Raw genomic sequence first — 16,225 nt, 5'->3', positions numbered from 1 at the left:
CTATGGGTTTGGATGTAGGTAAATAGCCGCTTGGCTTTCTCGATAAAAGGTTCAAAGAGTCACAAATATTTGATTTTATGGGGTCTCCTAGCATAATGAAAATGGAGACAGATCACAGATAATCTGAAATACATATCTCTGTAGGGAATTATTTCGGATGACCGCAGTCAGGGATCATGAAATTATTGGTGACTACTAGTCATTGTTACTTTATAAGTAACATTTTGCAAGGCATACATTTAAAACGTGGATAGCCTCAAGCTGAAAGTCGCTATGACTTCAGATCTATTGTCATTGGAAAGGATTTTTCAAGCCCTTTCCAATGGTATGCTTTTCACGATTCTGAAATTAAAAATACGACTTTTCATAAAAACTCTCAAAATTACAATTGCACTTCTTCGCGCACAAGCAATCTTGGAAGGGGGTGCGCACAAGCAATCTTGGAAGGGGGTGTACCTGCGCGCACAAGCAGTCATAAGGATGATCGCAAGGGTGGGGGTGAGATTGCTGTTCAAGGCTATGCACCTTACTATGTCCTCAATTTTCTGGGAAGGTAACTGGTGGTTGGATTATTAGTTGAGAAATATTTAGAAATATCAAACAAACTGGTTATAGGGTCGTGTATACGTATATATAAAAAATCATATAATCATAAAACCGTTAAAAAACCGTCGTTCCCGTATATTCCAGCTACTCATAACCAAACCAAAACAATTGTTAGACTAACTATTACTATGTTTATTTAATTGAAACTTGTAAAATTTGAAAAGTGTAAATTATTTGATTGAACTGATTGGGTTTTACTGGGTTTCCCCAATTCTTTGCAGCAAATGCTGGTTCAATAAAAGTAGCCCCAGAGAAAAAGGAAAAGAATAAAAATACAGCCATTAGAAACGCACTCGTCTGAAAGTAATTTTTTATTTCATTTAATTTTAAATCAGTTTGTATCAGTGTGATTTTTGATACACACTTATGCAAATCTGTGTGTATGCGATAGTGATGGGAGATCTTGGAGAGCTTATTATAAAGTTATCGTTCTATTCGCTTGGAGACTACTAATGAGTGCGGTTCGGTGTGTAGCATATCTACCCTTCCATATGTCAAAGAATGGGTATGTCTTAACGTTTGTACATAGTCACATTGTGCCAGACTAAATAAAGACATACAAATACCCAAAATGACCAACAACAATAATATAAGCATTCCAGCGCCCAAGAAATATGATCGAACGCTTATACATAAGCCGATCGCGGAGCCTGGGAATGCTGAGTATGCACTTTGCAGCTCAAGTGGTCAAGCCATACATAAACATATGCATGCCTTCTGCATACATATGTATATGTATAAATGCAATTCAGAAATATATAGAGATAAGCAATATATGTGCGGGTTAGCTGAACCCAAAATCAGCTCAGAAGATTCATTCAAATAAAGAACCATGAAGTGACCGGATCGCTCTCTATCTTTTGACAAAGATGTATTATATTAATTACATGGCGACCGTGACTTAAAGAACCAAACTGTGAGTGAAATTTTGATTTCTGGCAGTGTATGCAGCGCACCACCCGGAAGGGGAAGACCTCCGCCACAGCCGTCTACATCATAAACGGCAAATTAATAATTTGTACAATCCGGAAGAGAACCCGGACCGAAGTGATTTAATGTGTAAAAAAAAATACCGTGTAAATGAATGGCGGATGAGCCAGAATTCGAAAAAGGGGAGCCAAAAAGGCAGAAAGATCCGCCAACATTAAAAGAAGCTTTAGAAAACCCAACAGACGGACCACGCCCACTCACAATAGCTGAGTATCGGGCTCGACAGCAAAAGAAAATAATTAAAAAACATAAAAGAAGTGGCCGTCGGGTCAAGCTTCTCCAACAACGGCGGCTGGTCAAAGAAATGACCCAGCTCGCCAAAGATGAAGAGAACCGGCAACGCTACAAAGAGCGTTTGGAACAAATTGAAGAAAAACTTCGCACTGGTGCGAAGTAACGCAAACGGGCTGCAAATTTTGCCAATGCCCCAATTTGCCTAAACAAGGCAGCCGAAAAACGCTACAAAGAGCGCATCCAAGAAGACAAGTTTCCAAGTTTCGCAAGGTGCGAAATAACGCAAACGGGCTGCAAAATTTTGCCAATGCCCCAATTTGCCTTAGTTTTTAACTTCTAAATTCAAGCCGATGCGGGAAACCGCTGCTTGAAAAATACTAATCTCTGTTAGGCTTTTACTAACAAATGTGGTTGGATTTTTAATTTTTTTTTTTTTTTAAATTTGTAATTAAATCTGTAAGCCAACCACATTAACTCACACACTAACTTTTTCACACTCAAAAAAAAAAAAAGGTTTTGGTACAATGACAAGCGTAAAATAAAAAAAAAAAAGAGAAAATTTTAATTTTATTTTCATTGATTTCGTAGAAGAAATAGAATATCTAATTTTTTTTTCTTTTAATGAAGGGTTCCATTGAATATATAATTTAAAATGGGATGGTTTAGCTCTAGCAAGGAGGCAAGTGACAACACTGCCAATGTAGTAAATGAGGTAAAAATAATCGATCATAGGGAAGATATTGAATCCTTGCGACTTTTACTACTAATTATAACAGTAGTTCTAGTTCTACAATTTTTGCTTACACTTTATGTTAAGCATAATAAAATTATAAAAAAAAGATATGTCAGCAGGGCCAACCATCTAGATCTGGTTTAAAAAAAAAAAGAAATGATCAAGAAGCTACAATCTAAGAATGGAATGGAGCGAAATAGCGAAACGCATTGACGACTTTCGCTATAGATTTGACAAATCTTACAAATGCATTAATAGAGATGCAGTAATTAAACCAGAGACCCTAAAAAGCCACACAGAAATTGTAGTAGGCGAATATAATAATATAGTTACTTTAGTAAATAACTATAAAAATAGATTCACACCTGAGCACTGCAACAAATGTCTAAGGGTAATAAAATCCCTTAATACAAGATTAAATAATATCAAAAACAGGAGACATATTGCAATTAACGTGCCAGAAAGCCTAGATCAATTGGTGGAATTCGATCCTGACCAGTTCAAAGGGCTAGATGAATCTATTCAAACAGGCGACGCTGAATCCGATAGTGACATTGAAACACTAGAGGAAAGCGATCAAATCGAATTTAAGCCTGAACCAATAACAATTTCCGAAATGGCTCAGACAGTAACAGAATTCATCAGGCTAGCCACATCTCTGATACCAGAGTTTGATGGTAGGCATGAAAATCTGCAAAGCTTCTTAGACGCTCTAGGTCTATTAGACAGCTTAAAGGGCGCTCATGAGACAACAGCCGTAAGCCTTATAAAAACAAAACTTAAAGGCCATGCTAGGAATCTCATCAGTAATGAGCAAACAATTAATGAAATTATTGCCCAACTGTCGACTGCAGTAAAAGGAGAATCGGTAGAAGTCATATCTGCCAAGCTCCTCAATCTGCAACAGAAAAACAAAACGGCCAACCAGTACACCCAAGAGGTGGAAAAACTGACGAAGGCCCTTGAAGGCGCCTATATCAGTGAAGGTATCAGCCAATCCATTGCAAATAAATACAGCACTACAGCAGGTGTAAAGGCCATGACACAAAATTGCTCCATCGATAAAGTTAAACTTATCATGCAAGCAGGCACATTCACAAACATGAATGAAGCCATCTCCAAATTTGTCAACTCTTGCACCGAGATAACAGGTCAAAGTAACACTGTTCTCCATTATCGACGAGGTGCAAATAACAATAATAGAGGAGGCCGAGGTTATAATCGTGACAGAAATAACTACCACAACAATTACAACCGAGGTAGCAGTTACAACAATAATAACTATAATTACCGTGGAGGAAGACGAGGTCAAAACCAAGGAAGAGGCCGAGTTAACTCCAATCAGAGCAATAACAACAACAATGTGAGGATGTTGCAAAATACGTCGGAAAACTCACAGAACCCTTTAGGAAACAATCAATAAATGCAAAAGTTCATACCATCAATTATAGTCTTAATACATTCGCAACCTTCTATAATCATTCAACTGAAAATAAACTAACATTCCTCATAGATACGGGTGCAGAAATCTCACTTTTAAAAGTAAATTCTGATAACTTCAAAATTCACGATAAAAAAATAATAAACATCGAAGGCATAGGCCAAGGCGTAATAAAATCTCATGGAACAACCTCAATAGAACTTCGATCAACAAAATATATTATTCCACATGAATTTCATTTGGTAGACTCAAATTTTTCAATACCATGTGATGGAATAATAGGAATTGACTTTATAAAAAAATTCAATTGCCAACTAGATTTCAAACCAAGTGAAGACTGGCTTATAATTAGACCCCAAAATTTAAAATATCCAATATACGTTCCGATAACATATAGCGCAGGCAACAATACAGTCCTTCTGCCAGCCAGATCACAAGTTATTCGAAAAATAGACATAATGGAATTTACACATGGAATTTATATTGCAAATACAATAGCAGCATCCAAACATGTATACATTCGACTTCTAAACACAACTAATTTCGACCAATTGGTCAAAGTAAACGAAATCCAATATGAAAACCTAAAAGATTACGACATTCATAAAATCGATCCAGAAAATAGAAGCGAACAAGTACTTTCCAAACTAAAGAAAAATTTTCCAGAGCAATTTAAAAGCCAATTAACTGAATTATGCACAAAGTATAGTGATGTGTTCGGACTGGAAACCGAACCAATATCAACAAATAATTTTTATAAACAAACATTAAGACTTAAAGATGATGAACCCATTTATATAAAAAACTACAGAAGTCCGCATAGCCATATTGATGAAATTCAAAAACAAGTAGGAAAATTAATAAACGACAAAATCGTAGAACCGTCTGTATCCGAGTACAACAGCCCACTCTTGTTAGTTCCGAAAAAATCATTACCGAATTCAGAACAAAAGAAATGGCGATTAGTAATTGACTATCGTCAAATCAATAAAAAACTTCTTTCTGATAAATTTCCACTCCCAAGAATTGATGACATTTTAGATCAACTTGGTCGAGCTAAATACTTTTCATGCCTTGACTTGATGTCAGGTTTTCATCAAATAGAACTTGAAGAAAACTCAAGAAACATAACATCATTTTCAACAAGCAATGGCTCATATCGCTTCACGCGATTACCATTTGGACTTAAAATAGCACCAAATTCATTCCAGAGAATGATGACCATATCATTCTCCGGTTTGGAACCTTCTCAGGCATTCCTTTATATGGATGACTTAATGGTGATAGGATGTTCCGAAAAACACATGATTAAAAACCTAACTGATGTTTTTAATGTATGCAGGAAATATAACCTAAAGTTGCATCCAGAAAAATGTTCATTTTTCATGCATGAAGTGACCTTCCTAGGCCACAAATGCACTGATAAAGGAGTTTTGCCAGATGACAAGAAATTTGACGTCATCAAAAATTATCCTGTCCCTCATGATGCGGAGAGCGCAAGACGATTTGTAGCATTCTGCAACTATTATCGTCGATTTATAAAAAACTTCGCCGACTATTCACGGCACATAACTAGATTATGTAAAAAGAATGTCCCTTTTGAATGGTCAAACGAATGCCAAAACGCATTCGAATACCTTAAAGAAAAGCTTATGCACCCCACGTTATTACAATATCCTGATTTTCGCAAAGAATTTTGCATTATAACAGATGCTAGTAAACTAGCTTGCGGAGCGGTTCTAACTCAGAACCGTGAAGGGATTCAACTCCCAATAGCTTATGCATCTCGTTCATTTACAAAAGGGGAAAGCAACAAGAGTACAACGGAACAAGAACTCACGGCAATTCATTGGGCAATTACCCACTTTAGACCATACATTTATGTAAAGTAGAGTTGGCTATCGATAGCTATCAACGTGCCCACTAAGGGATAGCATTACGATAGTTTTTAAGGAAGTAACATCACTAGCGTCGAGAAAACATAGCGAGTGCAAGGCATACGAAGAGCAGAAAATTACCATAAGATCGTAAAAAGTTAGAGTCCAGTTGTCAAGTTGAAAGTAGTCGTCGAGGGATCAAGTCCGAGCATATAAGTTGGTGTGTCGGAGGGTCAAGTCGTCGAGTCGTTGAGTCTTCAAGTTGCAGCCATCGCCAGCAGAGCCGAGGAGGCGCCATCTCAGTTAATTGTCATCCCGCAAGCTTTTGTTACACATCCAGCATAATTCTATTAATAAACTGGCTTTAATGCCTTACATTTGGGGGCTCGTCCCGGTCTAAAGCCTTACATTTGAGGCCCGATCCGGTCAAATCAGTTGGATACATAAGCTATTTGCAATCCGTGGTGAAATTCAAAGCGTCAGTACGTCATCAGAAGAGAGCGTGTACTTAAGCATGAGCGACGACGAGCGAGAGCAAGAGAGAACGCATGCTTTAACACGATCGCAAACGCGCAACGGAAGGGAAGTTGGAAAAGGAGAAAATCAAAAGAAAAACAGAAGTGAACTGGAAATACAAACTCAGGAAGAGATGAATAACGAGAGTCTTCAACAAATAATTCAGCTTCTAACGCTGAAAATTCAAGCAGACGAAGCCACTGACAGGGAGCGGAATAGAACCACAATTTCAGCTGAAAATTTTGCGAATGTGGTTCCGGACTATGACGGAGAGACTATTCCTGTGGAGAAGTGGTTCAATAACTTTGAGCAAAATGCCGAGGCATATGGCCTGAGCGAACAACAGAAATACGTACAAGCACGTGGAAAGATTTCAAAGTTGGCAAAACTGTTCTTGGATTCGGAAGTTGTTAATACGTTTGAGCAGCTGAAAAACGTATTAATAGGAGAGTTTAGGCGTACAATGAGAAGTGCCGATTTACATGCCCAACTGGGAGATCGAAAGAAAAAGAAAGATGAGAGCTTCCAAGAGTATATTTTGATAATGAAAAATATAGCAGCACAAGGAACGATTGATGAAGAGTCTCTTATTGGATACATTGTGGACGGGTTAGATATACCAAGTGAATTCAAATTTAACCTGTACAGCTGTAAAGAATTTCACGAACTGAAAGAGAAATTCGAGATATATCAACGCAAGTGCATGTCCAATCAAGCCAAGTCGTACAGTGGTGGCAAGAAAAACATATCCAGTGCCAGTCACCGAAATACTCGTTGCTTTAATTGCGGGTCAGCGGAGCACCTAAGGAAGGATTGCAAGATGGATACCAAGTGCTTTAAATGTGAAGGCGTAGGACATATTGCAAGAGAATGTCCACAAATATCCAGATCTGTGCAGGTGGTTCAGTCTTCAAAACGACATAAGGTGATTAACGTGAACGGAATTGAAATAAATTGTCTGGTGGACACTGGAGCGGATGTGTCAATCGTTTGCAACTCAGTTTATAGGAAACTGACCGACGTGAAATTGGAAAAATGTTTCACTGTACTGCGAGGCCTAGGAAATGTTAAAACCATGCCGCTGGGTACATTTACGGGAGCTGTGAGCGTCGATGGAGCTGAGGTGGAACAAAAATTTTTTGTGGTTCCGGATAAAAATATTGAAGATGACGCACTGCTTGGTTTTGACTTCGCTTCTAAGTTCCGGGTCACGTTGGACGAAGAGGGATTCACTTTCACCAAGGTGTCAGCGCGACCAGACAGCGCTGGACATAATGAGCTAAGTATTTACAATATTGTCGAGACCGAGAATAACATATGCGTTTCCGAACAGTTCAAGCCGATAATTCAGCCGTTGGTCGACAGTTACAAGCCAGCTGAATCTCCTATCGAGTGCCCTGTTCAGATGAAGATCGTACCGGACGAACAAATAAAACCATTTCGTCACCAACCAAGCCGATATTCAGCTGTGGAAGCGACCGCCGTTAGAGATCAAGTGGACGATTGGCTTAAGAATGAAGTAGTACGGAAGTCATCGTCAAATTTCGCAAGTCGAGTTGTCATTGTGAAGAAGAAGGACGGAACAAACCGAATTTGTATTGATTTTCGTCAGCTGAACCGGATGGTACTCAGAGACAGTTTCCCTGTACCCTTAATTGATGAAGTGCTAGAAAAGCTGCAATCTGCGAAAGTATTCACTGTCATGGATCTCGAGAACAGCTTCTTACATGTACCGATCGAGGAGTCTAGTCGTCGCTACACTGCGTTTATCACCAAAGACGGTTTATTTGAGTTCTGTAAAGCACCGTTTGGATTTTGCAACTCACCTGCCGTGTTTAACCGTTTTGTCAATGCCATTTTTCAAAACCTGATACAAGAAGATGTCATGCAGATCTACGTCGACGATATAATCATATTCGCTCAAACAAATGAGGAGTGCATAGTCAAGCTAAAGAAAGTCCTGGAGGAGGCAGCTAAATATGGATTGCGCATTAAGTGGAAAAAGTGTTCCTTCTTGGAAAAGAGGATCAGCTTTTTGGGTCACACAGTGGAGGACGGCAAAATCTGGCCAGGAAAGGAAAAAACACAGGCTGTTCAGAAGTTTGCTCGACCCAAAAACATTAAAGATGTCCAATCGTTCTTAGGATTGACAGGATTCTTCCGGAAATTTGTACGAGGGTATGCAGTAATAGCCCGACCGCTAACAAATTTGTTAATGAAGGACACCGAGTTTATATTCGAAGCCGAGCAAATGAGCGCAATGAACCAGCTGAAGGATATACTGTCGAATGAACCTGTCCTGCAGTTGTATAACAGAGAAGCACCAACCGAACTACATACTGATGCTTCTATGAATGGATTTGGTGGCATATTAATGCAGAGATTCGGAGGCGAACTTCATCCAGTTGCATATTGGAGCAAGAAAACTTCAGCAGCAGATTCAAAGCGCCACAGTTATATTTTAGAAGTTAAAGCTGCGTATCTGTCGGTCAAGAAGTTTCGCCATTACTTACTGGGAGTCGAGTTCAAGTTGCTCACCGATTGCTCAGCGTTTTCTCAGACGGTGAAGAAGAAGGATGTACCCAGGGAAGTAGCTGAATGGATTCTGTATCTTGAAGATTTCACATTCCAAGTTGAGCATCGTGCTGGAGATAAAATGAAACACGTCGACAGTCTGAGTCGCTATCCGATGGATGTTTTTGTAGTAGCGTCGGAGATCTCAGTTCAAATAAAGGCAGCTCAGCAGAAAGATAACTATATCTCAGCAGTTCTCGAAGTTCTCAAGTCGCAGCCCTACAAGGACTTCCAATTAAAGGGAGGATTACTTTTCAAAATAGTGGATGGTAATGAGGTCATAGTCGTCCCTAAATCAATGGAGAACGAAATAATAAAGGAAGCACATGATATTGGGCATTTTGCCCTGCAGAAAACTATGCATTCCTTGCAGCAACATTTTTGGATCCCGCATATGGAGAAAAAAGTAGGCCAAATCATCAACAACTGCGTGAAATGTATTCTGATAAACAAGAAGGTTGGAAAGAAAGAAGGTCAGCTGTTCTGTATTGACAAGGGAGATAAGCCACTACATACTCTTCATGTTGATCATCTCGAACCGATGGATGCGACTTCTAAGCAGTATAGGTTTATCTTTGCAGCCGTGGATGCATTCACCAAGTTTGTGTGGTTATTCCCAACCAAAAGCACTGGAAGCGACGAGGTCGTGAAGAAGTTGCAGGAATGGTCAGCTGTCTTTGGCCACCCACTTCGTCTCATAAGCGATAGAGGAGTCGCGTTTACGTCAAATCAATTCCAAGAGCATATGACCACAAATGGAATTGAGCATGTGTGGACTACAACAGGAGTTGCCAGAGGAAACGGACAAATTGAACGTGTAAACAGATGCATTATCTCAATAATAGCTAAATTGTCTGCTGAAGATCCATCCAAGTGGTATAAGTTTGTAGCGCAAGTTCAAGGAGCTATAAATTCGCATGTCCACTGCTCCACAAAGAAGACCCCGTTCCAGTTACTATTTGGGGTACAAATGCACAACAAAGTGAGCGATAATGTGTTGTCGTTGCTGGAGGAAGAAATAGCCAATGATTTCGATCAAGAAAGAAACCAGATGAGAATGGAGGCCCGAAGACAAATTCAAGAAGCCCAAAAAACGTACAAGAGGAACTACGACAAGAACCGAGTCATGGAAAGGCTCTACAAAGAAGGTGACCTGGTTGCTATTAAGCGAACTCAATTTGTGGCTGGTAAAAAATTGGCCAGTTCGTTCATCGGTCCATACACAGTAACCAAGGTGAAGCGAAATGGGCGTTACGATGTTAAGAAGGCAGCATTCGGTGAAGGACCAGCTCTTACTTCTACCAGTGTTGATAACATGAAGCTTTGGAAATATGTAGCGGATAACGAAGATGCTGCGTCGTCTGGGTCAGACTCAGATTATCAGGATGGCCGAATGTAAAGTAGAGTTGGCTATCGATAGCTATCAACGTGCCCACTAAGGGATAGCGTTACGATAGTTTTTAAGGAAGTAACATCACTAGCGTCGAGAAAACATAACGAGTGCAAGGCATACGAAGAGCAGAAAATTACCATAAGATCGTAAAAAGTTAGAGTCCAGTTGTCAAGTTGAAAGTAGTCGTCGAGGGATCAAGTCCGAGCATATAAGTTGGTGTGTCGGAGGGTCAAGTCGTCGAGTCGTTGAGTCTTCAAGTTGCAGCCATCGCCAGCAGTGCCGAGGAGGCGCCATCTCAGTTAATTGTCATCCCGCAAGCTTTTGTTACACATCCAGCATAATTCTATTAATAAACTGGCTTTAATGCCTTACATTTATGGCAAACATTTCACTATTAAAACGGACCATAGACCATTAACGTATCTATTCTCTATGACTAATCCCAGTTCCAAATTAACTCGCATGCGGCTAGAGCTTGAAGAATACGACTTCACTGTAGAATACCTAAAGGGGAAAGATAATTTCGTAGCAGACGCACTTTCGCGTATAAATATAAAAGAATTAAAAGACATGCAACATAAAGTCCTGAAAGTCACTACCAGGCAACAAAGTAGACAGGATAAAAACTGTACAGTATCAAATAAGGAACTATTGCCTAGGCAAAGTATCCAAAATGTATCCAAGCCCAACGTACATGAAGTCATAACAAATGATGAAGTACGAAAAGTAGTGACCTTGCGAATAACTGAATCTATTTGTTTACTAAAACGAGGAAATAAAGTTATTGCAAGAATTGAAGTTGACGATTTATATACCAATGGAATTCTAGATTTAGATCAGTTCTTCCAAAGGCTTGAAACGCAAGCCGGTATACTAAAGATCAGCCAACTCAAATTGGCACCGAGTGAAAAAATCTTTGAATCCATTTCAATAGATGCTTTCAAGCAGATGGGCAACAAGAAATTAAAATCATTGAGAGTAGCGCTACTCCAGCCGGTGACCATTATACAAAATGAAAAAGAGATACAATCAATACTGTCTACATTCCATGACGATCCAATTCAAGGAGGTCATACAGGCATTACAAGAACGCTAGCAAAAATTAAAAGACACTACTATTGGAAAAATATGACTCGTCATATAAAAGAGTACATACGTAGATGTCATAAATGCCAAATGTCGAAGACAACGACACACACAAAGACCCCAATGACTAAAACAGAAACCCCAGCAAATGCTTTCGATATAGTGATAGTGGACACCGTTGGTCCACTACCGAAATCAGAATATAACAATGAATACATCGTCACACTAATATGTGATTTAACGAAATATCTGGTAGCCATACCTGTTGCGAACAAGAGCGCAAATACAGTCGCAAAAGCTATATTCGAAAATTTTATACTAAAGTACGGTCCAATGAAGACGTTCATTTCGGACATGGGTACCGAGTATAAAAACAAAGTAATTTTAGACATGTGTAAATATATGAAGATTGAAAATCTCACATCCACAGCATATCGTCACCAGACTTTAGGGACAATAGAACGAAGTCATAGAACATTCAATGAATACATTCGTTCGTACATTTCTGCTGATAAAACTGATTGGGACGTTTGGATACAATATTTCACATATTGTTTCAACACAACACCATCAGTCATGCATGAGTACTGTCCATATGAACTAGTCTTTGGTAGATTACCAAGACAGTTCGCAGATTTTAATAAAATAAATAGAGTAGAACCACTTTATAATGTAGAAGATTACTCTAAGGAAATAAAATTTAGATTAGAAATAGCATACAACAGAGCTAGACTTATGTTAGAAAAAGCTAAGTCTTATAGGAAACAAAACTACGATAAGAAATCGTTAGATTTTGAATTAAAAGTAGGAGATAAAGTAAGTCTAAGAAACGAAGCGGGTCATAAGTTAGATCCAGCATATTTAGGTCCTTATACGGTAGAAACCATAGAAGATAGGGATAACATTATAATTAAAGATAACAAGAATAAGAAACAAAAAGTACATAAGGATAGGTTAAAAATATATAATCGATGAAACGTTTCATTAAAGAAAAGGTCTGATCAACCCCAAAAAAAAAAAAAATACATAAAAATACAAAAAAATATATATATTCTTCTAAGAAATTTAAACTTAAAACATAACGTAATTCAATTTAAAACTTTACTTGTCATTACACACAAATGCCTTTACCCTCGAGACAGAGCATTACTAATAATTAAGTATATAATAAGAAACAAATAAATTTCATTTCAATATATAATTAAAAAAAAAAAAACACAATAAATTCACACTAAAACTAAATGACTACATGTATTACGTCATTTCTTTAAAAAGGGAGGTGTAGCATATCTACCCTTCCATATATCAAAGAATGGGTATGTCTTAACGTTTGTACATAGTCACATTGTGCCAGACTAAATAAAGACATACAAATACCCAAAATGACCAACAACAATAATATAAGCATTCCAGCGTCCAAGAAATATGATCGAACGCTTATACATAAGCCGATCGCGGAGCCTGGGAATGCTGAGCATGCACTTTGCAGCTCAAGTGGTCAAGCCATACATAAACATATGCATGCCTTCTGCATACATATGTATATGTATAAATGCAATTCAGAAATATATAGAGATAAGCAATATATGTGCGGGTTAGCTGAACCCAAAATCAGCTCAGAAGATTCATTCAAATAAAGAACCATGAAGTGACCGGATCGCTCTCTCTCTTTTTGACAAAGATATATTATATTAATTACATGGCGATAATATATTAATTACAGGTGGCTTAATAAATGAAGTGTCAAACAAGAATAAAATAAATGTGTTTTCACTAATTGGCTGAAGGGCTGGATTATAATAAACATAAACGTGAATGATAATAATAAATTCATTAGTAATTATCAAGGAAGACCACGTTCCATCGTATGGATGGAGGTTAGGGCGTGTTCAAAGGGTTTATCCTGGCTCTGATGACAAAGTTCTCGTCGTAGACGTCCGCACGGCCCGTGGTATCCTCAAACAGCCAATTTCCAAATTAGTTTTCCTTCCCGTAGACAAACATGTCCAATGTCTATGCGTTCAATGTCCATAACTGTGAGAGTAAAGCGTATCCACTAATTATTATTTTTTTTGTTCTATCCTCCAGTCGTTCTTTTTCTCTCTGCTTTTCTCATCTCTTTGCGCCAGCCATGCCGTCCCATCGCAACCAACGCCGCCAGGTCATCGACAGATGTTCTCGAGGAACTCGATCGTTCCGATGCCGAGTCTGTCAGGGGATTCACCCGCTTTGGACGTGTTCGCGGTTTCTCCGGCTAGATGCAGAGCGGCGGCTCCGTGCGGTCCTCATCAATAAATATTGCCCGAACTGCTTGGCGCACCAGCATTCCGGAGGCTCGTGCCGGAGTGAGTGTCGCTGCCGAGTATGTGGGGACGCTCATCACACCTTGCTACATTTCCATCGGCGGGAAAAGCGAGAGCGGTCTGCTAGCGCGGACAGGCCCATCGAGACGCCAGAGCCGAAGGCCAACATCGAGCAACCCCGCCTCTCGGCAGTGCTCTCCCACACTGCAACGGCCATCCGTCAATCTGCGGTTCGACATCGGGGACAAGCGCTTTGATGTGCGAGCCATGGTAGATGAGTGCTTTACTTCGAGCCGCATTGACGGATCACTGGCCGAGGCCATGGCCCTCCCTATCCTGGGAGTCGGTGATGAGAGGGTGTGCAGAGCCACTCTCATCCCGATTCATACAGAGACGCCACGGATTGAGGTGGTGTTCCACGTCGAGGAGCAGCTGCGAATGCGGACTTCTGCCCGAGAGCTGCCTGACGCCGCCAAAACAGTGTTCACCAACCTCATCCTGTAGGACCCCAGTTTCCACAGGCCGGCTGGTACCTCCGTCGTGCTAGGTGCGGATGTGTATCCCACGCTCATCCAACCTGGTGTCATGGATCATAGCACAGAGCACGGTTCTAGGATGGATGCTCTCCGGAACATACACCTACTGATGCATCGCGGATTCTTTTGCAATCTGTGGCATTGCAAGGCGGGCGGGATGTTTACTCCAGCTCCCGTGTGCCAGTTCCACGCGTCTCTAAATGGAGAAGGGAATCCACCCACTCTCTTTTGAAAAAGGGAGTATTCTTCCATTAGGGACCGCTGGCCACACCTTTTCTTTTTTTTACTTACTTTTTTTTTCTACAAGAACACGAAGACACGATTTTGGAGCAACCTTTTTTATACACATATATAACCACTGAGTAAAGACTATCTTTTGGAGAAACCACAACCCTCGCCTCTTCGTTTTCAATTCAAGTCAGAACAATCCAGTTCTCAGCCGCAACAACCCCCAGCAGCGTCATTACTACAGATATAAAATAAGATACATTGATTCATTCCGATTTTAAAATTCTTGAGCTCTTCTTGATACAGAGCCATTACTACAGATATCAAATGAGATACATTGATTCATTCCGATTTTAAAATTCTTGAGCTCTTCTTGATACAGAGCCATTACTACAGATATCAAATGAGATACATTGATTCATTCCGATTTTTAAATTCTTGAGCTCTTCTTGATGCAGTTCGAAGACATGATATTTGAGGAACACGTAACGCAGCTTATATATTTGAAGAGCACTCTCGAGGATTGGGAGGACATCCACTCTACGTGCCAGTGTCATAGGCTTTCGATTCTAAGAGACGAGGCCTTCAATATTATGTTAAGATATTATAAGTTGTATAGCACCGACTCAAATAATAAACCAAATAGATTTTCTTAAATATTTTGCATTTAATTTTTTTTTAAATTAGACTTTTTAACATTAACATTTCAAGTATTTTGAAACTACTATAATACAACTGGAAAACTATACTATAATCCTGCCAGCGGATAAAAAAATAAGAGCCCGTGATGCGCTTATAAACGTGCAGAATGCCGACGTATTTTGTTTCAAGTGGTGCATACTAGCATTTATAGCTAATCAAAACCATGAAAATAGGACTTTTACAACCCCCCAGCAAAGGAAATATTCTAGAGAAAGGATGACAAAGCCTCAAAGCTATAACATTAATATTAATGATGAAACTATTGTGTATGGCGGAATGACCTTTGATTTTTCGGGAATTAAATTTCCAATCGAAAAAATAGGAGTTCGGCATTTTGAGAAAAACAATGTCAACTTTAGCATAAATATTTATGAAATTGATGAAGCAGGTGAAAAAATTGTTTGGTCCCACGATTAAAACAAAAGAAAGAAAACGGAACCACATTAATATATATTACCCAAAACATTATGCATTATGCGTATATAACAAATCTTTATACATTATGCTCTTCACAATTTTCTAAAGGAAAACCGGGAGGATATTTTTGTGAGAACTGTCTTCAGTGTTATCACGTGAAAAGCACTACTCAGAACAAACAATGCGGAAAAGTGTCCTCATTTTATCCTGATCCTAATACGACAACATCGTTTAAAGGATATCACAAAAAATTATCTCTTCCAGTGGTAATTTATGCAGACATTGAGGCTGTTCTTGAAAATTACAAAACATGCTTGAATTCTTCTGCTTCCTCGTCAACCACGCAAGTACAAAAGCATACGGCATGTGCAGTATCTATTTATGTTGCCCATAAAGATTATACTAATCTTAATGAGATATGGACCTACAAAGGTGAATAAAACAACATTTTATGAAGTTATATTTAACAAATGTATACAAATATTTGTAAAACTCTTAAAGAAAAAACGTTGAGTCTGTATTACAAATATTGGGCCAACTCCAAGAAACCGATGGATGACTAATTTGATGAACAGCTTCAAAATGGTAA

The 16,225-nt window shown here is 39.1% G+C and overlaps 1 protein-coding gene across 1 annotated transcript; it reads left to right on the top strand.

Annotated features, from left to right (window-relative positions):
* Positions 1-735: 735 nt before the first annotated feature.
* Positions 736-15,117, top strand: LOC120320467. Its single transcript, XM_039370186.2, has 2 exons — positions 736-1,072; positions 13,174-15,117. Exon 2 carries the CDS (start codon positions 13,709-13,711, stop codon positions 14,255-14,257), a length of 549 nt encoding a protein of 182 aa, XP_039226120.1. The 5' UTR covers positions 736-1,072; positions 13,174-13,708; the 3' UTR covers positions 14,258-15,117.
* The last annotated feature ends 1,108 nt before the right edge of the window (positions 15,118-16,225 follow it).

The sequence above is a fragment of the Drosophila yakuba genome, chromosome X (assembly GCF_016746365.2).
Source record: "Drosophila yakuba strain Tai18E2 chromosome X, Prin_Dyak_Tai18E2_2.1, whole genome shotgun sequence".
Lineage (NCBI taxonomy): Eukaryota > Metazoa > Arthropoda > Insecta > Diptera > Drosophilidae > Drosophila > Drosophila yakuba.
The sequence above is the reverse complement of the archived record's forward strand: the minus strand, read 5'-3'. Positions and strand labels throughout refer to the sequence as shown.

Coding starts and splice junctions, on each gene's coding strand:
- LOC120320467 (XM_039370186.2), top strand. CDS start 13,709: ATGCAGAGCGGCGGCTCCGTGCGGTCCTCATCAATAAATATTGCCCGA.